At 44.3% G+C, this 25,169-nt stretch overlaps 1 protein-coding gene and 1 pseudogene across 1 annotated transcript in view; both read right to left on the bottom strand.

Annotated features, from left to right (window-relative positions):
• Positions 1-6,252: 6,252 nt before the first annotated feature.
• Positions 6,253-25,169, bottom strand: part of CPSF2 (cleavage and polyadenylation specific factor 2) — a 28,129-nt gene continuing 9,212 nt past the window's right edge. Inside the window, exons 7-14 of the mRNA XM_049769793.1 lie at positions 23,149-23,439; positions 19,831-19,931; positions 17,961-18,161; positions 15,987-16,139; positions 14,245-14,470; positions 10,037-10,336; positions 7,423-7,557; positions 6,253-6,787 (exon numbers count right to left, since the gene is read on the bottom strand). Coding sequence (XP_049625750.1) covers positions 6,695-6,787; positions 7,423-7,557; positions 10,037-10,336; positions 14,245-14,470; positions 15,987-16,139; positions 17,961-18,161; positions 19,831-19,931; positions 23,149-23,439 — 1,500 coding nt within the window. The 3' untranslated portion in view covers positions 6,253-6,694. The remainder of the gene's footprint in view (positions 6,788-7,422; positions 7,558-10,036; positions 10,337-14,244; positions 14,471-15,986; positions 16,140-17,960; positions 18,162-19,830; positions 19,932-23,148; positions 23,440-25,169) is intronic.
• LOC126004617 (uncharacterized) lies at positions 13,193-13,293 on the bottom strand (annotated as a pseudogene).

Raw genomic sequence — 25,169 nt, 5'->3', positions numbered from 1 at the left:
TCACAGTAATATTTTAGGTATCTGGTCCATCCATTCTAAGTGGTATTTGGTATTTGATAAAACTGGGAAAAACAAAAAATGATCCAATACCAAAACCTGTACACGGGGACTGGGGACAGACCCCAGTTTTATTTCTTCATGGTCCCCAAGTGCTCAGAGTACAGAGCCAGGAGTAACTTTTCTAAGCACTAACCCTAAAACCTCCAAGTTTGTTTTGGGTCCAAAACAAACACACAAATAAAGATACTCTAGGGAAGAAACTGGCACAGGAGTTTTAGATAAAAAAAAAAAAAATTTCACTGCAGTAATTCCCCTTGGAGGAAACAAATCTCTAAGGTGAAGGTAATTATGGCCAGAGTCCATTTTTTTCCCAGAGGTAGGATTCAGCTATCATAATCATACAGGCTGCTACTTGGGTTACATAACTTGACTGTAACCAGGCTTCCTCGGGGAAGAATCCTTGTCCAGGGCCACACTATTATTCCTCCCACTGCGAATTATCATGACTGAGAAATAGCTGCAGGTTCAGTAAAAGAACACCTTGGCTCTCCACAAGGCGAGCCTGGTCCCTGCACTCCCAAGAATCTGGAATTAAGGGGGTGGAAGATCCAAATGATGAACTGACAGGCAAAGGTTGTTTGCGAGGACAGTTATAAAATCACACAAAGACAGAACTTCAGATCTTTAGCTGAGGCAGTGCCTAACTCCGAAACCATCTGGGCAGCAATGGGTAGAGTGTGTTACCTTCCCCTGAGGTCCCTCAAGACTCAGTCCTCACCTCCTTCCTCCCCCCCCCCCCACCCCTTTGGCCACACTCATTGATGCTCAGGGGTTACTCCTGGCTCTGCGTTCAGAGGTCATTCTTGGTGGTGCTTGGGGTACCATATGCAATGCCAGGATTTTAATCCAGATCAGTGCAAGGTAAACATCTTACTGGTTGTGTTATTGCTCCACCTCCCCTTCAGACTCTTCCAATTCCACTTTTTTTTGTTTTTGTTTTTGTGTCTCACCCAGCTTCGCTCAGGGTTTACGCCTGGCTCTACGCTCAGAAGTCACTCCTGGCAGGCTCAGGGGACCATATGGGATGCCAAGATTCGAATCACTGTCCTTCTGCATGCAAGGCAAATGCCCTACCTCCATGCTATCTCTCCGGCCAATTCTACTTTATAGAGCTTATGTACAGGGTAAAAGGTAAGTTTGGAGAACCATGTTGTAAGGAAATATCAACCATTGGAATCAAGCTGCTTCCACCAGTTCATCTGAGACCAGATGTCTCTTGTCACATCGTCATCTGAAACCCAGGGGGTTTCTTCAAAGTTCCTGTCCATGGAACTGGGGATATGACTCAGTAGCAGTGCCTACTCCTTTCACGAGTGACAACCGGGGTTCCAAGCCCGGCACCACAAAAACAATGAAACAAAACACCGATTTCAGGGCTCATGCACAGGGAGAGAAAACCAGAAATGAGATAGTCAAGGCTGGAGAGGTCTATTTTCAGCCATCCAGGATGTACAGATATTGAAACAGGTAGGACTAGCAGAAGGCTGGGAGAAGTGGAGCTGTATGTCCCATGTACTGGTGCACATTAATAGAGGTGGATGGGGCAGGACCAATAGCACAGTGGGAGGGCATTTGCCTTGCATGCAATCAACCTGGGTTCCATCTCTGGCATCCCATAGGGTCCCCCAAGACCATCAGGAGTGATTTTTGAGCACAGAGCCAGGAGTAACCCTTAAGAACTGCCAGGTGTGGCCCAAACGTGCCCCCTCCTCCAAAACAGAATAATGGAAGAGAAAAAGACAGCAGCAAGGCCAGTGCTGTGGCCATACATACCACCATGCACCAGGGCTTGGTCTACTGTAAAGGGAAACAGAACTCTGGAGGAAGTACTTGGCTATCATAAAATTGGTGTGAGAAAATGTGACATGAACCTGCAGCATCTCATGGTGCCAGAGACCCTCAGGGATGTTCTCTACGAGGGCACCAGTATAAAGTTTCTTTTCTTCTTTTCTGATGTTTTAGCCTTTGGACCATACTTGGTTGTGCTCAGAAGTACTCTTGGCAGGGCCTGGGGGAAATGTGGTGCCAGCGATCAAACCTTGATCAGACACATGCAAGGCAAACATTCTGCATGCTGTACTATTGCTCTGGCCCCTAGAAGTTACTTAAAGGTGCAAGTAGACTTATCAGGTAACCTAACCAGGTACAGACTCAAAAGGACTGAAAGCAGAGCCTTGCAGAGCTACTGGCATCCACCCATGTTCCCTGCAACATGCATCACAGTGGCCACACAACAGGAAGAAACCTTGTTGTATGTATGAAAGTCTATTTATTAACATGGGAATTCAAGGGGCCCGAGTATTACACAGCGGTAGGGCATTTGCCTTGCATGCTGCTGACCTGGGACCGGATCCACGTTTGATCCCTGACATCCCATATGGTCCCTCAAGCCTGCCAGGAGCAATTTCTTTTTTGTTGTTTTGTTTTGTTTTGGTTTTGGTTTTGGTTTTTGGGTCACACCCGGCAGCACTCAGGGGTTATTCCTGGCTCTATGCTCAGAAATCACTCCTGGCAGGCTCAGGGGACCATATGGGATGCCAGGACTCGAACCACCGACCTTCTGCATGCAAAGCAAATGCCTTACATCGATGCTATCTCTCTGGCCCCAACCAGGAGCAATTTCTGAGCAAACAGCCAGGAATAACACCTGAGCGTCAATGGGTGTGACCCAAAAACAAATAAAAAAACAACATGGGACTTTGATCAAAGTGGGAGAAATACAAACAAAACAAATAGATAACAAATCCAATAAATTGTAGTAAGGAGCTAGAACTTTATATTTAAAAAAAAAGTGAGAACTAGAGCAATAGTATAGAAGGTTGGGCACTAGCCTTGCATGCAGCCAACCCAGGTTCAATCCCTGGCTTCCCATAGACCCCTGAGCACTGGCTGGAGTAATTCCTGAATGCAGTGCCAGGAGTAACCCTTGAGCATCCCAGAATGTGCCCTCCACCCCCAAAACAAATTTAAAAAAAAGTCTAAAAGTGTATTTCCCCTTCCTCTCTTCCCACCTTAGCTGGTACCAACTGACGGGATTTCTAAGGCTCAATTCTACAGACAAGATTTTCCATTTCTCTCAAGCAAATCCTAATCCCTCCCCTCCTACAAGCCCATGTATTCAAAACCAAAATAAGTATGTGGAACTAGATCAAGGCTATGGTCCCTTCCAGCTATCACAACATTATAAAACCTTAATCTGAAAATTTCAACAACTTTTTCCCCCTATTAAAAGTAAATGGGGGGATGGTGAGGTGGCGCTAGAGGTAAGGTGGCTGCCTTACAAGTGCTAGCCAAGGAAGGACTGCGGTTCCATCCCCCGGCGTCCCATATGGTCCCCCCAAGCCAGGGGCAATTTTTGAGAACGTAGCCAGGAGTAACCCCTGAGCATCAAACGGGTGTGGACCAAAAAAACCAAACAAACAAACAAACAAACAAGCAAACAAAAACCTTGCTAAAAAAGCCCCCTTTAGAAAACTAATTTCCTGGGCCAGAGAGATAGCACAGCGGTAGGGTATTTGCCCTGTACATGGCCAACCCAGGACAGACCTAGGTTGGATCCCTGGCATCCCATATGGTCCCCTGACCCTGCCTGGAGCAATTTCTGAGCGCAGAGCCAGGAGCGCTGCCCGGTGTGACCCAAAAGCAGAAACACACACAAAAAACCTAATTTCCTCACATTTTTTGGAGGGAGGTTGGGCTACACCCAGCAGTGCTCAGGGGTTACTCCTAGATCTGCACTCAGTAATTACTCCTGATGATACTTGAGGGATGATATGGGATGCAGGGGATCGGGCAATGTACAAGACAAGTGCCTTCCCCCATCTATTGTTCTACCACCTAATTTTCTCACTTCTATCTCAGGTCATCCGCTGATTCAAGAGGACATAGAAATGCTTGTGTTACTATTTGAGACTCAAAATCCCAATGCAACAGGTGCCAGTTGTGGCCCCAAAATAAAAACAAAACAAACAAAAATCCAAATACAACAAATACTATGGTAAAATTTCTTTTTAACCAAATTATTTACAGAAATCAGTGGAGAGGCAATTTGAATTTATTTTGTTTCTAAACAATAAAGATCTAAAAATTCCTGAGTTCATGATTACTTGCATAGCCTTCTTCTAAATGCATATTTTTTTAAAATAACCAAGCCTAAACAAATGTCTTATTTTAGAAATATTTTCATTTAGAAACAGCTAGACATACCGCTCCTTCAATTATGTTAATTATAATTAGCACAGTCATGCTCAAGCAGTACTTTAAAATTTAATCCCTTGTACCTGAGACAATAAGAAGCTAGTCAAGAAACAATTTTTCAACATTAGTATTGCAATGAAATATGTATAACTAGACTCTTAACCATGAAACAGACTTTCCTTCCCTTGGGACAGACATAGAATGCTAGGCTTAGTTACTTCAGTAATAAAGAGTTGAAGTGAAATTTCTCTCAGAGCTCTACAAAATGGGCCAGATAATAGCAGGAAGAGTGTTTGCCTTGCACACAGCCAACGCAGGTTCAATCTCTGGCATCCCATATGGTCTCCCAAGCAATGTCAGGAATGATTCCTGAGCGCAGAACCAGGAGTAACCCCTGAGCGCTGCTGGGTGTGGCCCCAAAACAAAAGCAAGCACCAACCAATAAAAGCTCTACAATGCCAGCACACTCTTTATCTTCATCTTCTGTAACTGTTTGGTGCCTTTGCCATTCACTAGCAGAAAACTGCAAACTCTGCAGTAACATTATAGTCCACCAAAGAAGTCTTGTAAGCATCTGAAACAGGACTAATCCTAATCTGATATCACTTAACACTATATATAGCACCATTTAAATTAAACAAGAATACTGATCCTGGTGCCAGAGCTAGAGCACAGTGGGTAGGACATTTATCTTGCACGTGGTTGACTCCCAGAATCTTATAAAGTTCCCCATCAGGAGAGATTTCTGAGCACAGAGCCAGGAATAACACTTGAGCACTGCTGGGTGTGGCCCAAAAACCAAAATAAAAAAATCCTTTGCCAGCACAACCTGCAGGTAGGGTTTTTGCCTTGCATGTGGCCAACCCAGGTCCCATGCCTGGAATCCCATATAGTCCCTGAGCAATGCCAGGAATAACTTAATAACTTCTGAGGGCAGAGCCAGGGGTATGCCTGAGTGCCACCAGGTGTGACCCAAAAAACCACACACACAAACACACAATATGCAAAGTATAAAGAGTAGGGGTTAGATACTTGCAAGAAAAAGAAAAAAATCATGATGTCTCCTGGTTAATCTACAGCCTATACAAGCATGAGCAGTTACTATTAAATGACATGATTTTCATTGCTTCAGTTCAGTCAAAGTGTATATATTCCCCTACTTTTTACTTTTTAAACACAGTAGGTTAGAATCTGACATGAATGGTGAAAAGAGAAACTGATCCAACCTTAATAATATTTTTGTGGTTATGTGTCTAAAATATAACCATTGCCTGGGGAACCTTAAGTAAAGCATGTCGGGGCTGGTGAGGTGGCGCTAGAGGTAAGGTGTCTGCCTTGCAAGCGCTAGCCAAGGAAGGACCGAGGTTCGATCCCCCGGCATCCCATATGGTCCCCCAAGCCAGGGGCAATTTCTGAGCGCTTAGCCAGGAGTAACCCCTGAGCATCAAACGAGTGTGGCCCAAAAAAACAAACAAAAAAAGAAAACAAAAAAAAAAAAAAGAAAAGCATGTCTGTGAGATAAAAACATTTTCACATTTACTTGGCTTCTACTGTTACCTTATACAGAGGTGATGTCCAACAAGTGTTCTCTTGAAAACGATTCACAAGACAGTTTCCCATACAGTAAACTACATGATAATTAAGATGTGTCTCTAATGTATCCAGAATCCTTCAGACTCTAACCCATCAAGGAATTCTTTTGAATCATTGTATTCAAATGAATGTGTTATCAGACTGCACAACAAAATCTTCACACACACACACACACACACACACACGAAGAAACAAAATATGACTTTGGAATCATGTATGTTTGTTCACATCAGGTGAACCACCATCACCACCACTACCACTGAGGCACAGCGCAGAGCTGTTCCATGGGAAAATAATTGCCCACACGAATGCAGAAGAGGAGAGACAAGCACATACCCTTTGTTTTTTCAACTAGACAAGCCTCTGGAAATGATGTTTATCAACTTTTCGAAAAATAACACACTTTTCTAAAGAGTTCTCCCTTTCCATCCCAGAAAGCATTAAGGAAATGTTTGCAACGATTCATGCAACTGTTGTTCTCGAAGGCCATGAGCTGGCTTGCTAAGTTGCATGGTTTAACTGAAGTAAAAAGCCCTTCTTGAATCATGGATCTGTGAGAGACCCCTGAGGGATCTTCTGGAATCAGGAATCTGTGAGGGAGCTGAACGCTGTCCACATGGGTCCAAGCAAGAGGCATCAGAAATCTCACTGCTGGGCCCTCACTGGAGCATTAGCTGGATACTCTGGATTACTTCTGCAAAAATCAAATGTTTTTTTTTTTCTGGAAGGTTCTTTTTGTATGTTATAAAACAAATAAACAGAAAAAAAAAAAAAGGCAAAGCTCAGAATCAGGGATGAATCCCTTTTTCTTAGAAAGGTCAGCTACTTCTTGACAGGGCTTCTTTTACACGATGGCGTACTGCTCATACAAAAGGTCTCTTATCCGATAAAAGTCTTGACAAAGGCAGCCTTCTAATCCGATGCGTCCAGTTTCCGTCTAGAAACCAAGTCAAAAAAAAGAAATTCTTTAGTACATTTCTTCTCTGTTAATATGTCGCCCCCGTAACCCAAATCTCGTGGTTAGATATCACGATGAGTCAGAAAGAAAGTGCCTAGATCCAGAAGACGGACATAGTAGTAAGGTCATGAATTGTGTATTTTATAGACATAATTGTCAGAGGAGTCAAATAATAAAAACTGGCATGTGGCTGGAGGGATAGCACAGCTGGTAGGGCATTTGTACACAGCCGATCCAGATTCAATTCCTGTCATCCCATATGGTCACCTGAGCCTGCCAGGAGTAATTTCTGAGTGCAGAAACAGGAGTAACCCCTGAACACTGAACATGGCCCAAAACACCCAAATTTAAAATATAAAGCCAAAAATGACAATAAAATGATGTATCCATCAAGTCTTTGAGTTACTTTCACAAGCCCTCATGGTCATCATTAGGAATAAAAAGACAGAATTCCAGTTCAGAACAAGGGCCAATCAAGATGGTACCACCCCAAGCTCCTCTTGGATTGATTCCTGAGTGGCTAGGAATGGCCCAACACCACCTTCTCCTGCCTCCATCACCAAATAAAATAAAATAAAATAAAATAAAGTAAAATAAAATAAAATCACACTTACTCTGCGAACTGCAACTTGATTGTTGCAAACAAGCACACCTCCTACAAACTCAGCTTGGATCCCCTCCCGTAAAAGAACTTGCTTGAAGTCTGACAGCCTTGGCTCGTTCATAAAAACCGACTGGTGTCCAGGAACCTGAGAGAAAAGTACGGGGGTGGGGAGGGAGAATGAATGTCCAAAGAAAATGCCAGACAGCACCAGACAAGGTTGTGCTGAAGAGAGTCAAATGACATGTGCTCTCCAAGGCCCTTTCCTTAATTCTCAAAAGCCCCGTGACCGACAGATGGCTTCAAGAACTGCACATCCCATTCCAAGTTGTTCTCCTGAGTTTTTACCTCGTTATTTAACGTTAGAAAAGCTCTCCGCATTGTTTGAATGTTTCCCGTCACCGTGATTAGTCACGCCTCAGAATAACACAGGGATGTTTGGTAATGGGACGTGCTTCACTCCCCCACATGCCTGGGGGGGGGGGGTCACCCAGAGTGGCAGCAGGCAGAGCGTATTATTTTTCCTGATCCTAATTCTCAGCTTCTTGAAGAAAACTCACCCCTGGTCCCTTGTCCCCTTTCCCTTTCACCCTGAAGGTAAATTAAAATGAATGTCAAGGGTTTCCCATCAGAGAGGCCCTGTGATGTGATGATACCTCAGGCAGTTACTTTGAAATTGCTTTGAAGAGGGCTGGTTTTAGCAAGAGAAAGAAAACCTAATCCTGACTGGCTTCCCAATTTCCTGCAAGTATTATGAGGGAATCTAATGGGGCAGAGACTATGTTTCTTTCCTTGCTGCAGAGAAAGGTTAAAAATGTAGTTGGGGGCCGGAGAGATTGCATGGAGGTAAGGCATTTGCCTTTCATGCAGAAGGTCATTGGTTCGAATTCCAGCATCCCATAATGTCCCCTGAGCCTGCCGGGAGCAATTTCTGAGCATGGAGCCAGGAATAACCCCTGAGCGCTGCCAGGTGTGACCCAAAAACAAAAATAAACAAACAAAAAATATAGTTGGACACCAACAAGAAGCATTCATTTTTAAATATGGTGCTGAGTTAATTATCTCAAAATCCCCAATGAAGCAGCTATTTCATGAGGACATGTGACTCCGAGACTAGAATTAGACTTCATGTAAGAATTCTGGGACCAGAGCAATAGCTCAGCAGTAGGGTGTTTGCAATAAATGCCCTATAATGGCAATAACACCAATAACAGACCCAGGTTTGATTCCCGGCACCCCATATGGTCCCCCATACCTGCATTTCCTCTCCACTATTTGCATGCAGCTGACCCGGGTTTGATCCCCAGTATCCCATATGGTCCCCCGAGCCCGCCAGGAATAACTTCTGAGCACAGAGCCAGTAATCCCTGAGCATCACCAGGTATGACCCCAAAACCACACACATACACAAAAATATGTGCTTAGGAAACAAAAAAAAATCTGGGCTGGAGAGAGTACAGAGGGTAAGGAGCTTGTCTTGCAAATAGCCCACCTTGGTTTGATCCCTGGCACTACATATAGCACCCCGAGCAGTCCCAGGTATGAGCACAGATCTAAGAATAAGTACTGAGCACTCCTGAACATGGCCTAAACTTTACCCCAAAGACATCATAAAATGAATAATTAAAAGACTAAAACAAATTTCCTTAGTTACGGGGCCGGAGAGATAGCATGGAGGTAAGGCGTTTGCCTTTCATGCAGGAGGTCATCGGTTCGAATTCCGGCGTCCCATATGGTCCCCCGTGCCTGCCAGGAACAATTTCTGAGCCTGGAGCCAGGAATAATCTCTGAGCACTGACCCAAAAACCACAAAAAAAAAAAAAAAAAAAATTTCCTTAGTTACAAAACTTTATTCTAAACTGATGATTTCTAGGGCCAGAGAGATAGTAGTCGAGCCATTTGCCTTCCACGTGCTGACCCCAGATCCACATGCCCCACCAAGTACCCCATATGGTCTCCCGAGTCTGACAGGAGTGATCTCTGAACATAAGAGTCTGGAGTCAGTCCTGAACACCCCTGAGTGTGGGCCCCAAGTCCCCAAACAAACAAAATTAAAAAATAAGTGATTAGAGGACAGAGCAATAGCACAATGGTAAGGCATTTGCCTTGCTGTGGCCAACACAGGACAAACCACAGTTCAAATCTGGGCATCCCATATGGTCCCGTGAGCCTACCAAGAGCAAATTCTGAGCGCAGAGCCAGAAGTAACCCTGAGCGCTTCTGGTGTGACACAAAATCCAACCCTCCACCCCAAAAGTGATTGTTTCTTCCCCTTCCCACTTCCCTTCCTAACACACACACACACACACACACAGACACACACACACACACACAGACACACACACACACACACCTTCGATGTCACTAAAAACTCCAACCAGCACATCCACTTACACATACATAGGACAGTTTAGGGCTTAAGCCAGCCAAGCCCACACTTAGCATGTACAGGGCCCTGGTTTGATCACCAGCAACATGGGGGCCCCAAGCACCATCGGATGAGGACCCAGTGGCTCTCAATCAAGTACAAGCGGCCCTTACTAATGCTCCAGAGAAGCAAGATAACAAAACCCACTAATGGCCAGGACAGCATGTCATAGAGGACAGAGTGAGCAACGCCCGCTCACCTCGTGCGGCGGCAAGGGCTCCAGAGTTGGGATGATCTCGCTTTCATCACCTGCCTCTTTTTCATCATCCCCAAATAGACTCTTCATGGCCTTCTGTTGGGCAATGACACTGGGGTCCGAAGGCACGTCCACCTGCATGTCAGGGTCTTCACTATCGTCCTTCAGTTCTCCTTCCTCCAGGATAACACCTGTGTCCACTTTGGAGACCCTCATGTCTAAGACACCATCGATCCAGGCCAGCTCAGCATCTTTGGCCTTGCAGAACTGAAGGGAGCTGACGAGCGAATCTTTCAATCTCACCTACACAAGCAAGAGAGAGAAAATCCACAAAACAGAAATGGGCAAGGGGAACCGACTTTCTCATAGCAAGTCTAAAACCTGGAGAAGAGATCACCCATCTCACCCTGCCATGAAGACTAACAGCTTAAGGCCCTGTCATAGTTCTGGGCCTCTTTTCCAAAATAAAGGGGCATTGGGTGTTTTATTTTGGGGAAAGGAGCTTCTAAACAAAGCTCAGGGGGCATGTGGCTCAGAGGTTTGTAAAGTTTGTAGTGTCCAGGATTCTTGCGAACCCCGCCGGCATATAAATGCTAGGGTTTAAAGAGGTGGTGTTTGGGGGGAGATAATCTGAGGATTATGAGATGCCAGGGTTCAGCCTGGTAGAGACCAGGCTCAAAGTAAATTTGGTCTGACCAGGCTCAGATTAAAATAAATTTTGCTTATTTGGGGGCACACCCAGTGGTGCTCAGGGTTAACTCCAGACTCTATGTAAAGTATGTGGCCCCTGATTGCTGAGATATCTCTGAGGACCCCAAAAAAGTGTACAGGACCACAGAACAATTATTTATACCATGTGCATGTTGTTTGTGTGTGTGTGTGTGTGTGTGTGTGTGTGTGTGTGTGTGTGTGTGTGTGTGTGTGTGTGTGTGAAAGAGAGAGAGTGTAGATGATGCCAGGGCCCTACTGCCTGTGATCCTAATATCATTGGGAACACCAAGTCTTCCCCAACACCCCAAAAGTTCTTCAGATGACTCTTAGGTGCATAAGGAGATGGAAGCCATTGGTTCATGCCTGAAGCTACTCCAGGAATGCTGATTTAGCTGTCTCCCTCATGGATCAGTTTCCCCTTTCTATATACTTAAGATGCTATTCCCTCCTGTTCTGCCCAGATTCACTTTTCTACCTGGTTTTTATCTCAATCCATTTTGTTCCAAACTGATAGAAATATTCATTATGCTGGAAGTGATATTCTCCCACCACCGCAGAATGATGCCTGTCACTGTGCTTCCTCTATTTATTCTCTGCAACCACCACTCCTCTTTCCCTTTCTTTTTTTTTTAAGGGAAGAAGTTAAAGAGAGGAGAAGGAAATAAGTTTTCATTTATTTATTTATTTTGGTTTTTGGGTCACACCTGGCAAAGCTCAGGGGTTACTCCTGGCTCTACACTCAGAAATCACCCCCGGCAGGCTCGGGGGACCATATGGGATGCCGGGATTCGAACCACCGTCCTTCTGCATCTAAGACAAAAGCCTTATCGCTGTGCCCCCTCTTTCCCTTTCTTTTTTTGCTTTTGAGGCCACAACTGGCAAAGCTCAGGGCTTACTCCTGGCTGTGTTAAGGAATTATTCTTTTTGGGGGGACCACACCTGGTGACACTCAGGGGTTATTCCTGGCTATTGCTCCTGGCTTGGGGGACCATATGGGACGCCAGGGATCGAACTGCGTCCTGTCTTAGGTTAACACGTGCAAGGCAAATGCCCTATTGCGGCCCTGGGATCATTCTTTTTTGTTTTGAGGTCACGCCTCATGGTGCTCAGGGGTTACTCCTGGCTCTACGCTCAGAAATCATTCCCAACAGGCTCAGAGAACCAGATGGGATGCTGGGAATTGAACCCGGCTCAGCTGCATGCAAGGCAAATGCCTTCCCTGCTGTGCTATCCTTTCACCTGGCCCTAGAAGAGATCATTTTGAAGGGCTCAGGGCCTCATCTGGGGTGCCAGGAATCAAAGCTGGGTTGGCTGTGTGGAAGGCAAGAGCCCTATCTGCTGTCCCTGTCTTTCTTTTCTCAGGAGTAGCACCTTGATATCTGAGAGGATTTTTGTTAATTTGGTTTGGGGAGGGGAGAGGGTCACATGCAGGAGTCCTCAGGGGCCACTCCGTCAGTGCTTGGGGAACCAAGTGGTGCTTGAAATCAAGTTCAGGCTTACCACAGACAAAGCAAGCACCTGTGCCTTGAGCTACCCCTGGCTGCACATCTGTGTTTTTAGTAAACTTTGGCTGCATTTAATTTTGTATTTCATCCCGTCCTCTTCTTTCTCATCACTGCCACTGGGGCCACACACACGTCAGGCCATGGTACTCAGCTTTGTCCTCAGTTCTGGTGCTCTGTGAGGGTCCCATGTGAGGGTGTGGTGCTCACACAGTTGGCCCTAGTGCTCACTGAGGTTGGCGCACATGCTCACCAGGGCTCACACTCTTAGTTGTGGGACGCAAGTGCTGGCTGTTGTGTCCCCCACAGGCCACACTTTCTGGCAACAGCTCTAGCACATTCTTAGAGTTGTGGCGCCTGTGGGGTTCACAGCCATCTACTGGCAGAGAGCTGTGCTGCCAGGCTCTTGGCACATGTATGTGGGACACTGGCATGGCCCTCATGACTGTACACTTGCAAGGCAGGTGTTCAAATCCCTTCAGGACCCCTCTGGGCCTTTAGCTCATCCTTCTGTACTCCTCCACAATTGGCAAATGTTCTTCCCTATGCCGGGAACATTCTTCCCCTCTCTCCTACTCCTGAGACAATGGAGACAAATCCCTTCATAAATATTAAAATTCAGGTTAAAGATGAAGGGAGGGATAGCACAGCAGGGAAGGGTGTTTGCCTTGAACTCGACTGACCCAAGTTCGATCCCCAGAATTTCATTTGGTCTCCTCAATCCCACTAGGAGTGATCCCTGAGCAGAGTGATCAGGAGTGGATCAAGGATCAGGAGTGATCCCTGAGCACAGAGCCAGGTGTGGTACAAATAAAAAATCAAATAAAAAACATAAAAAAAATTCCTGGGACCAGAGAGATAGCATGGAGGTAAAGCATTTGCCTTGCATGCAGAAGGTAGGTGTTTCGAATCCCGGCATCCCATATGGTCCCCTGAGCCTGCCAGGAAAAATTTCTTCATGAATTTGCGTGTCATCCTTGCACAGGGGCCATGCTAATCTTCTCTGTATCGTTCCAGTTTTAGTATATGTGCTGCCGAAGCGAGCACTTCCAGGAATGATTTCTGAGCATAGAGCCAGAAGTAACCCCTGAGCACTGCCAGGTGTGACCCAAAAACAAACAAACAAAAAATTAATTTATTAATTAAATAAATAATATAAAATTCCACTCAGAGAGCCAACAAAATAGTATAGGAGGTAGAGTGCCAGCATTGTAAGCAGCTGACTGTAATTTGAACCCCAGCACCATATATGATCCCCAGGGCACTACCAGATCATCACTAGGCACAAAGCCAGGAATAAACCCCAAGTACAGCCAGGTGTGACCCCAAACCAAAACCAATAAAAAATTCAACTTCAGGGCTGTAGCAACAGCTAACTGGGTAGGGTGCTTGCCATGCGCTCAGCCAACCAAGTTCTATCCCTGGCATCCCATATGGTCTCCCAAACACTGCCAGCAGTAATTCCTGAGTACAGAACCAGGGAATAATCCCTGAGCACTGCCAGTTCTGGCCCCCAAAACAAGATTCTGCTGAAGGCTGGAGAGATAGCTCAATGGGTTGAGTACATGCGGTGCACTGCAGGTTCACCTCTCTGAGTCATTTTCTGAGCACTGCTAAGAGTAACTGCTTACTCCCACCCCAGTACTGAGTTGGGAGAAAATCCCAAACACCACCAGATATGCCCCCCATGTAAATAATAGTATAAAAGTTTTTAAAAATTCAGCTTCATAAAAAAAAAATTCAGCTTAATTCTCATGTATTTGTTTCTCATGCTTGGTATCTTCAAACCTGAGCAGGTTTCTCCCTGCCGCCCTCCTTTGTCAGAGGGTATAACAGCTTGCTAATAGCCATTTCCTTGCTTTGAGGTGCAGAAGCCAAGAGCGCTACCAGGGCAGGAACCCCAGGGTCATCTTCCTAGCCTCTGCCTTCTAAATGTCTCTGTCTCGCCCACAACAGGGAGACTTACTTCTCGTGGGTCCTAGCCTGCGACAGATTTACCTGGTAGATGTGAGTCTCGCTTGTGGCATCGACGGTCTCATGCAACTTGGGCATGTACACTTTAATATCTTTGCCGCCAAATGCGCGGCAACATTCGGCGAGGTCCTGGCTGGCCTCTGGCGGGCCATGAACAATGATCAGCTGTCGTGGCTTCATCTGATTAATGATCTTTTTGATGGAATCCCCGTCGGAGCGACCTTCGTAGTCGATGTATGTAACTCTGGCTCTGTAATTAGACATGATTGTTCAACTTGACTCTTACTGGAAAGGTGACCTAACACTAGATTAGGGGCCTTTATCACCAGGAAGGAAAAGGCACTTGAGGATGTGAGAGAGGCATGTGAGTTATACGGTTAATGTGTATTATTTAGATCTTTGTTATATCCCAAGATGTTTGCTAAATGGTATCAGAAGAGCTCAACCACTTTGCTCTCTGGCAACAAAATCAAAAAACTGCCCAATGAGAATTATTGATGTTATTTACTGTAATATGCAGAAAGGGAGAAACAGGCTTCTTAGCTACTTCCAATCAACAATGATATTTTGAGCATGAAAGATGTCAAAGCCAAGTGATGTCCATTCTGGGGACACACACAGCTCAGTCACAACGCACATGGTTTGTAGGAATGAGGTCCTGGTTTTGTTCCCCAGAACTAACAAATGAACACATTTTCAGCTGTTTTTAGGTTGAAAGGGTAAATTAGGAGTTGCCAGAAGGCAGGGGGTGAGGAGGATTGGTTTAAATGGGCAAAAGAAAATGATTGTCCAGGTGAATTAGTGCGTGAAAAGCTTATTTCATGCAACACACATTGATTTATAGTGATGCATACCTGGTCTAATGCAATGTCACCTCAATTAAAAACATGGTTGGGGCCCCAGAGAAACTTCAAAGGGCTGAGCACATACTTTTCATGCCAGAGGCCCAGGTTTAATCCCTGACACAGTGTGGTCACCCATAAGCCACTAGGAACAACACCCTGAGCAGAGCCAGGAGTTGGTCTCTAGCACCGCAGATATAAAGGAAAAAATTAATTAAGTTACATTTTACAAAGTTTATAAAAATAGTTTTTCTTTATATACAAATGCTTTAGAAAGGTTACATTTTACAAAGTTTGTAAAAGTGTTGCTAACTGTTGAGTATTGAGTTCCTTGTTTCACTACCTGTACTTCCTGACCTTTAATAAAATGAGTGCTATGTAAAAAGACAACAGAGTGCAGTTATGAAACAGCATAGAAGATAATCAAACTTGTGAACTGCTTAAGAAAACCTGCTACTAAGGGCTGGAGTGATAACACAACCATTGCACACGGCTGACCCAGGATGGACCTGGGTTCAATCCCTGTTGTCCCATATGGTCCCCCAAGCCAAAAGCGATTTCTGAGTGCATAGCCAGGAGTAACCCCTGAGTATCACCGGGTATGGCCCCCCAAAAATAAATAAATAAATAAACAAAAGAAAACCTGTTACTAAACTTACAAAAAGAGCAGAAAGCACTTTTCCCCCTTATAAATATACAATTTACTATTTAATTCCTGCTGTACTTCCAATTCTATGACATCAAATGTTATGCACAAAGAGAATTTCACAGTATCTTTTTCTGGAAAAAAGAAATAAAAATTCAAAAGCCAAAACTTATTAGAGGATATTTTAAAATTTCACCTTGGGAACAACATACATTATAGAACTCAGAACCTTGAGGTTGTTGTTTTATTTTTTTGTCTTACAACTTATATTCACTTACTTTATTTCGATAGATTCTGTTGCAGATACACACTTGGTGGGAACATCGGATAAATCCTGGTCCATGGGTTCATCACCATTAGCCATGCCCGATTCAAGCTTATTCTTTTCTTCTTCAGTAGCCTGAAGTTCTGGCACTAAGAAATCCTCGGGCCTAAACCAGAAGGCTTTTGTTAAAAGTAGTCACCACATGTGAACATTCCATCATAAATAATCTTATGTTGGAGCTAGATGGAACTTGAGCTACTGTCTTTCTTTGTTGTGCTAAGGGAAACTTTCTGTGGGAAGGAGGGAATAATGAAACCTAATTTTCTTTTTTCTGGATCAGAGAGAGAGAGAGAGAGAGAGAGAGAGAGCGCAGGGGTCTCAAATCAAAGGTCGGTTTGAGATTTATAAGGATTTGGAGTTACAAAGGGAAACCAAAGACACTGAGGGAAAAATTGTTGAATTCAGGGCAGATTGCAACAGTCTTTAATACTAGCTACTTCCAATGACCTGTTCCACTAGCCTATCCAGTATGTTTAAAAGCTTAACAGATTCTAGAATTTTTTTTGTTTGCTTTTGGACCACACCCAGCACTGCTCAGGAGTGATTCCTGGCTCTGCACTCAGAAATTAATTACTGTTGATGGTACTTAGGGGACAATATGGGATGCAGGAATCAAACCTGGGCTGGCTGTGTGCAAGGCAACATTCTACCTGCTATGCCATTTCTCAGGCCTTGCAATTCTACAATATTCTTAATTAAATTCAAGAATGATTGGGGCAGAGCAAAAGATCAGCAGTAGGGCGTTTGCCTTGCATGTGGCTGACCCAGGCTGGACCTGGGTTTGATCCCTGGCATCCTATATGGTCCCCTGAACCTGCCAGGAGCGATTTCTGAACATAGAGAAAGGAGTAACCCCTGAGCGCTGCTGGGTGTGGCCCAAAAACCAATTAAAAAAAAAAGAATGATTAGGGGAGCTGGAGTGATAGCACAGTGGGTAGGGCATTTTGCCTTGCATGCAGCTGACCCAGGTTTGATCCCTGGTATCCCATGTGCTCTTCCTCCCTGCCAGGAGTGATTTCTGAGCTCAGAGCCAGGAGTAACCCGAGTGCCGCTTGATGTGGCCCAAAAACCCAAAAAGAAAGGGAAAAAAAATGACCTAAGTCCTCTATTCTATGTTCAAGTCAGCATGTGTTGGGGGGGGCACAAGCAAGAAACCAGGTTTCTAGGGGCTTGGAAGGCTGGACTCAGTGGACAAGATGCCTGGGAAGGGTTGCTGAAAGAGGCTGATGAAAGCCATTGCGCTAAGGCATTTGACAGGCACCAGTGGGTTAAGAGGTCCCCTGCATCAGAAGAAAAATATTTGTGAATTTCTGACTTTAGTTGTTTTTCAATTGCAGGTGTAAATCTGGCAGCTTTCCTAAGGTTCTACTCATGTAGTCTTATTTTCTAATGGCAACCAAAATATAAGACAATAATATACCCCAAAGGGAACACAATCACTGTCTACTAGCCATCAGAAGTTCTTATAATCCAATGTATATTCCTTATCTCTTTGTTGTTGTTTGAATGTTTGTATGTGTGTGGGGTGGTCATTGAGTAGTGCTCAGGGCTTACTCCTGGCTCTGTGCTCAGGGGGCCATCTTCAAATCAAAGGGAGGGTAAAGGGCCAATCACACACAAATAAGACCTATACTTTCTCTCCAGCTCAGTGCTCAGGGAAGAGAAAAGTCTTGATTATCTTTTTCAGTCTTTCACATACTTAAGTCCTAGAACTTTAGTTTTCCTTTAGTGTCTGTCATTCTCTAGAAGCTCCTCAACCTTTCTTTTAGCCTTCCAAACAAGCTCTCTGTCTCCCATCTCAAACTGAGGAACCTCAAAACTAGCTACAGTACATGAAGAAAGCAGGAAGAAACACGTTAGGCCCCAACTGGAGTGTGATGAGCTGCTGTGATCTGGAAGGAAGGAAAGCGTGGTTAGGCTGACATACTTGATAATTTCTCCATATTCGTCCCACTTAATCCTTTCTTCAGGGGCAGGAAACATTGGGTAGGACTTTTTGGCCTGTTTGAAGAAACTTCCTTTTCGACTGCCCTCCCCTTTCATCATCAGGTCGTGCTTGGTTTTATGAGCCGACGGCTGGTCGATATCTTCCTCCACGTCACTCTCATCACTGGAGTCCAGATCTGCCCTGAGAGGATTGGAGAGCCGAGAAGGTCAGAGGGTCCCCGCCACTGAGATCCTCATAAAATGGCTTCAGTTAATATCATTAGTGAATATCACTGTACAGGAAGTCAACGAGGATAATAATAGCATGTTGACATTTTCGAAAACTGATCTGTAACTGCCAATAACAAAAAACATTACTATGATAAGAGCCCTGAAAAACAAAAACAAAAAATGTTCTTCTGGCACCATCTGAAATACAGAAAATGAAGTAGAAAAAATAATTATGTCTTTTCAGTTAAGCTTTTTATATCTTAAAAAAATTAAGTTCTCCAGATTTGAGCAGGGGGGAGGAGGAAGGCAGGTGAGATATGACTATGGTGGAGGAAATCATTCAACCAGGAGAGGTAGAGGAAGTGCTGAAAAGTGGAAAAGTGTCATGTATGAAACCTTTACAAAAACGTTGCTAGAAACCACCATGAAAAAATTTATATATATATATATAAAAGTGCCTTTTGGGGCCGGAGAGATAGCACAGTGGTAGGGTGTTTGCCTTGCACGCAGCCAATCCAGAATGGATGGTGGTTCAAATCCCGGCATCCCATATGGTCCCCCATGTCGCCAGGAGTAATTTCTGAGCAGAGAGCCAGAAGTAGCACCTGAGCGCTGTCGTCGGATGTGACCCAAAAACAAAAAAAAAGTGCATTTGTTGAAGGAGACTCCGGGAAGGTAAGTTTTGGACAGTGGTAAAAAAAAGTGGACACTGGAAAAGGCCAGAGCAACAACACAGCCTAACAGCACAGCAGGTATTTGCCTTGCACGTAATCAACTTGGGTTCGATCTCTGGCATCACATATCGTCCCCTGAGCCAGTCAGGAGTAAACCCCACCAGGTGTAGCCAAAAATCAAAAATTAAAAAAGATGGGGCCGGAGAGATAGCATGGAGGTAAGGCGTTTGCCTCTCATGCAGGAGGTCATCGGTTCGAATCCCGGCGTCCCATATATGGTCCTCCCGTGCCTGCCAGGAGCAATTTCTGAGCCTGGAGCCAGGAATAACCCCTGAGCACTGCCGGGTGTGACCCAAAAACCACAAAAAAAAAAAAAAAAAAAAAAAAAAAAAATTAAAAAAGATAAAATTTAATTTAAAAAATTAAAATTAAAGGCCCGGAGAGATAGCACAGTGGCATTTGCCTTGCAAGCAGCCGATCCAGGACCAAAGGTGGTTGGTTCAAATCCCAGTGTCCCATATGGTCCCCTGTGCCTGCCAGGAGCTATTTCTGAGCAGACAGCCAGGAGTAACCCCTGAGCATCGCCAGGTGTGGCCCAAAAACCAAAAAAAAAAAAAAAAAAAAAAAATTAAAATTAAAATGTGGACACTAGTGAAGAAACACTGTATGCCTGAAACCCAATCATGAATACCTTTGTGATTTCATTGTGACTATATAAAAAAATTTAAAAACAAATAAATTCTTGGGGCTAAAGAGATACTACAGCAGGTAGGACACTTGTCTAGCTTGCAATTGACCCAGGTTTGGTCCCAGGCACCCTGTGTGGCCCCAGTCCTCACTAAGGAGTGATCCCTGAGCACAGAACCAGAAGTAAACACTTCATATTGCTGAGTGCGGCCTTAAAACAAATAAATAAGTTCTTAGTTACTGATATAAATTTATAATCTGTCTGAAAATAACACTCACTCTTTGGACTGCTCAAGTTTTTTAGCAGCTTCCTTCTTTAGTTTCTCTTTTTCTAAGTATTCTTCCAGTTCTTTCCCTTCCAGCTTCACACGTTTCCTCAGCTGAAGAAAAACAGAAAGAAAGGCCCTTCCAGTATGAGAGGAACACTCTTCCCTCACTGCTAACTTTCTCACTTCCTCTCATTTTCCCATGGAATTTCATGCACCTCTCTAAACTGACTTGTCATCTTCAAAGTAAACTTCTCTGAAACCTGAAATTATTTAAATTTCTACTGCACGTCATACAGATGCTGTTTAGGTTAGTGGCAAAATCAAGTTGTCATTTATTTCAAAGGTGAGTTTGATTGAAGTCAAGCTAGTTTTAAAAAAGCAGTCATCTTTTGTGAGAAGAAAGGACTCTCATTCTCATATGGCAAGCAGGGAATGTTAACTAGTCCAGCCTTTTTGGAAAATCACATAAATATTACTCAAAATACTAGAAATTGAGCTCCCATATGACCCAAAAATATTGTTCCTATGAATATATCTTTTATTTATTTTGTTTTTTTTTTGTTTTGGGGCCACACCCGGTAATGCTCAGGGGTTACTTCTGGCTATGCGCTCAGAAGTCACTCCTGGCTTGGGGGACCATATGGGATGCCAGGGGATGGAACTGCGGTCCGTCCTAAGCTAGCGCTGGCAAGGCAGACACCTTACCTCTAGTGCCACCGCGCTGGCCCCAATATGAATATATCTTAAGGGCCCAAAAACACAATGCAGAAAAGCCTTCTGAATACCTGTTTACTAACTAAACTATTCGCAATAGCCAGAATATGTAAACAACCCAAGTGTGAGAACTGATGAGTAGATAAAGAAACCGTGGTTGGGCAGGAGAGATAGCAGAACGATAGGATATTTGCCTTACATGCAACTGATTCAAATAGACAGTGGTTCAAATCCCGGCATCCCATATGGCAGTGATGGCTAACCTTTGAGAGCCCACATGCCCAAACTGCCACACAAAACCAAAAAATGTCCTCAAAAGTGCCAGCATGTCAATTAAACCTTAATAACAAGATTTTAGTATCTAAAAACTATGCAGCACGCGCTGCATATCTTAATTGCGGACCTTCCCACATGCCAACTGCAAGGCCTTCACATGCCACCACTGGTACATGTGCCATAGGTTCGCCATCATGGCCACATGGTCCCCAGTGCCTGCTAGGAGCAATTTCTGAGTGCAGAACCAGGAGTAACCCCTGAGCACCACTGGGTGTGACGCAAAAAAGAAGAAAAAAAGAGAGAGAGAGAAAGAAGGAAGGAAGGAAGGAAGGAAGGAAGGAAGGAAGGAAGGAAGGAAGGAAGGAAGGAAGGAAGGAAGGAAGGAAGGAAGGAAGGAAGGAAGGAAGGAAGGAAGGAAACTGTGGTACATCTATACAATAGAAATACTATGCAACTGTTAGAAAAAAATAACATCATGAAATTTGTTTATATGGATTTATTTGTTTATGGATATGGAAAGTGTTACGCTGAGTCCAAAGGAGAGGGAGAGAGAGAAAGAGAGAAAGAGAGAGAGAGAAACAAAGATAGAATAATCTTATTCTAGTACAATAGAATATCTATTCTAAAGATAAGGGTCAGGAAGACCAGTTCATATAGGAAGCTTGCCACAAAGAGTGGGGGACTGCAATTAGGGCAGAGAAAGGACCACTATGACAATGAGAATTGGGAATGACTGAAAGGAGGTAAAATAAAAGGCATGATATTCCTTCAGTAACAATATTGCAAACCAGTGTCTGAAAAAAAAGAGAGGGAAAAGGAGGGGGGAGAGAGAGAGAGAGAAAATATCTGCCAGAAGTAAGCAAGGAGGAGAGTAGGCAAGGGGGGAGGGCAGGAGGGAAACTGGGTGTTGGACATTGTATAGCTATAATTCAATCATGAACAGCTTTGGAACTCAATTAAATAGCTGGGAATACAATTGGATAATTTACTTTAAAATTTTACTTTACGATTTCAATTAGATAATTTACTTAAAAAAATCAGTCATTCAGGATGGGCAGACAACACTGTTTCCTAACCTCAAGTGCTTAATGAGGCTGGAAACAAGGCTATATTCTAGGGATGTGAGGGAGCTGGAAGCTGGGCAGAGGAGGGCTGCACCATCTGACTGAATCATCTCACAGAACAAAGAGAAGTACTATGGGTGTCCCTTTGGGTTAAGGAACGTGAAGCAGAACCTGTCCATTGGCAGGTGATGTATTCAATGTCAGTAGCCAACTTCTTGGGTAGAGTGGGGGCTTTTGAGGCTTTGTCAAATGAGTACAGAACAAAGAGAAAGGTACAGAGAATCTGCAAAATTAAGAAGGACTATTAACAGGAATATGAGAAAATGAGATGAGGTGCATGAAAGTCTAAGGAAAATGAGAGGAAATGAGAAAGTCTGCAGTGAGGGAAGAGTGGAAGGCTTGAGGCCAAGATCAGAGATGGTCTGATCCCAACACAAATAAGAAATATCTGGGACCGGAGAGATAGCATAGAGGAAGGGTGTTTGCCTTGCATACAGAAAGACGGTGGTTCGAATCCCAGCATCCCATATGGTCCCCCCAAGCCTGCCAGGAGAAATTTCTGAGTGTAGAGCCAGAAGTAACCCCTGAGTCTGCCGGTGTAACCCAAAAAAAACAAACAAAAAAGAAATACCCATGATGGGGCTGGACTAACAGCATAGAGGGGGCATTTGCCTTGCAAAATGCCTGGCCGCTGCCCCAAGCCTGCCAGGAGTGACTTCTGAGCATAGAGCCAGGAGTAACCCCTGAGCACCGCTGGGTGTGACCCCCCCCACCAAAAAAAATGCCCATGAAAGAAGCCAGAGTGATAGTACAGCAGGTAAGGTACTTGCCTTGCATACCCCAGACCCAGGTTGGATCCATGACACCCAATATAGTCCCCTGAGAACCATCAGGAATGATTCCTGAGCACAGAGCTAAAAGTCAGCCCTGAGCTCTGCTGGGTTCGGCCCAAAACAAAACAAACAAAACAAAGAAATTCCCATAAACAGAGCTGGAGCAATGCTACAGTGGGTAAGGCACTTGCCTTGGATGTGACCAATCTGGGTTCAATTCCTGGCACCCCATATGGTCCCATGAGTATTGCCAGGAGTAATTCCTGAGTTCAGAGCCAGGATTAACGAACTGCAGGGAAAAGCCCCAAAACAAACAAACAAATAAAAACTCTCTATTATTCCAATAAAAATCCTACACCAATTTCAGTTTAATATATGGCCACTGATGTTTGTCCATATCATGATGTAAACACATAACCTCAAACACATGTGAGGGCTTACCTCTATTTCTGTAATTTTCTCAGAAGGATTATCAATGAGGAAGCGTGCCAGCGTCCCAGGAGTAGTTCTGTAAGTCAGGATGATGGAATTTTTCGGGTCCTGACACCACTGAATAAAGAGATCCCTTGAAAAGCCACACTCGAGGTCAGGCTGACTGGCCAGTACCACTTTGGGGCTTGGCACTCGGGCCAAGTCGGAAAGACCATGACAGAGAGACAGATGGCGAAACTGAAATGGATTGTTCCTTTTGTCTTCAAAGCATCTCATCAATTTGTCGCTCATCCATTCTACCTAATTCGGAGGAGATGTCAGGAGGACGATAATTAGAAAACACTCCTGGGAAACTTTAAATTATATAAAGTTAAAGAGTTTAACTTACTTGACATTTTATTATTGTTTGTTTTTCTTTTCTTTTTTTTTTTTCTTTTTTTTGGTATTTGGGCCACACCCAGTGACACTCAGGGGTTACTCCTAGCTATGCGCTCAGAAATAGCTCCTGGCTTGGGGGACCATAGGGGATGCCAGGAGATTGAACTGCGGCCTGTCCTAGGCTAGCGTGCGCAAGGCAGACACCTTACGTCCTGCGCCACCGCTAGGGCCCCTTGACATTTTATTATTATTACTTAAAAAATAAAATAACACTGTGGTTTACAGCGGCTCACAATACATTTGTTTCTGCCATCCCATATTAATTTGTTTCTACCAATCCCATCACCAGTGTAAAATTCCCTCTACCATTGTCTCCGGATTCCCCACCCCAAGCTACTCCCCTTGGCAGGAATAAAATAATTTACTTTATATTGCTTGTTTGCAACTATCACTTGATATTCATTACATTTCAGTTACTACCTCTTTAAATCTTACTAAGGAAGTATGTTGTTTCTAAATGAACTCTTACCCCAGGGGGGGACGTGGATGTGGTTCATTAATCAAGAAACTAGCACTGGGGTCAGCTTGCCCCCACAAACACAAAAACATCTCACCCCAAAGATAGTTATTTTGAGAAAAAGAAGTGACTCAAAAGGAAAACAAAAATAAATTCTAGGGCCAGAGCGATGCACAACAGGTAGGGAGTTTGCCTTGCAAGCAGCAGATCCAGATTCAAACCCAACATCCCATATGGTCCCCCAAGCCTACCGGGAGTAGTTTTTGAGCACAGAGCCAGGAGTAACTCTGAGTACTGGCCCCAAACCCAAAAATATATATAAATAAATTCTAACATTTATATCCTATGAGGCTGATTATATCCTACAGTTCTGGTTTTATGTCATCCCAGTCACCCCAGCCCTCCATTTGGCAGTTCCAGTGATCAGACTCAGGTCTCATATATGCAAGGTAGGGTAAGTGGTTTAGCATGGACAAGCACCCTCACCTTTGCCCCGTTTTTGTTTAGGGGCCATACCCAGCAGAGCTCAGAGATCACTCCTGATACACCCAGGGTTTACTTCTGGTAGGCTCAGGAAACAATATGGGGAGCCAGGGATAGAACCCAGGTTGGCAGTGCAACAAGTTTCCTACTCACTGTGCTACCTCTCAGACCTACTTACCCCCCCCCCCCTTTTTTTTTTTTTTGGTTTTTGGGCCACACCTGGCGATGCTCAGGGGTTACTCCTGGCTGTCTGCTCAGAAATAGCTCCTGGCAGGCATGGGGGATCATATGGGACACCGGAATTCAAACCAACCACCTTAGGTCCTGGATCGGCTGCTTGCAAGGCAAACACCACTGTGCTATCTCTCTGGGCCCAACTACTTACCCCATTTTAAAGATCAAAACACTAAGAGTTATAAGAGAAGGAACTTGCCCAATCTGCTGAATGAAGACAAAAATCGAAACTTCTGGGGCCAGAGTGTAGTACAATTGGTAGGGTGATGACTTTACACATGGCTGACCCAGGTTTAATCTCTGGAAACACATATGGCCCCCCACAAGGACCACCAGCAATGAATCCTTGAGTACCAACCTAGGAGTCAGTCCTGAGCATTGCTGGGTGAGTCCCCAAAACAAAGAAACTATTTCCTAA

The sequence above is a fragment of the Suncus etruscus genome, chromosome 3 (assembly GCF_024139225.1).
Source record: "Suncus etruscus isolate mSunEtr1 chromosome 3, mSunEtr1.pri.cur, whole genome shotgun sequence".
Taxonomy (NCBI): Eukaryota; Metazoa; Chordata; class Mammalia; order Eulipotyphla; family Soricidae; genus Suncus; species Suncus etruscus.
The sequence above is the reverse complement of the archived record's forward strand: the minus strand, read 5'-3'. Positions and strand labels throughout refer to the sequence as shown.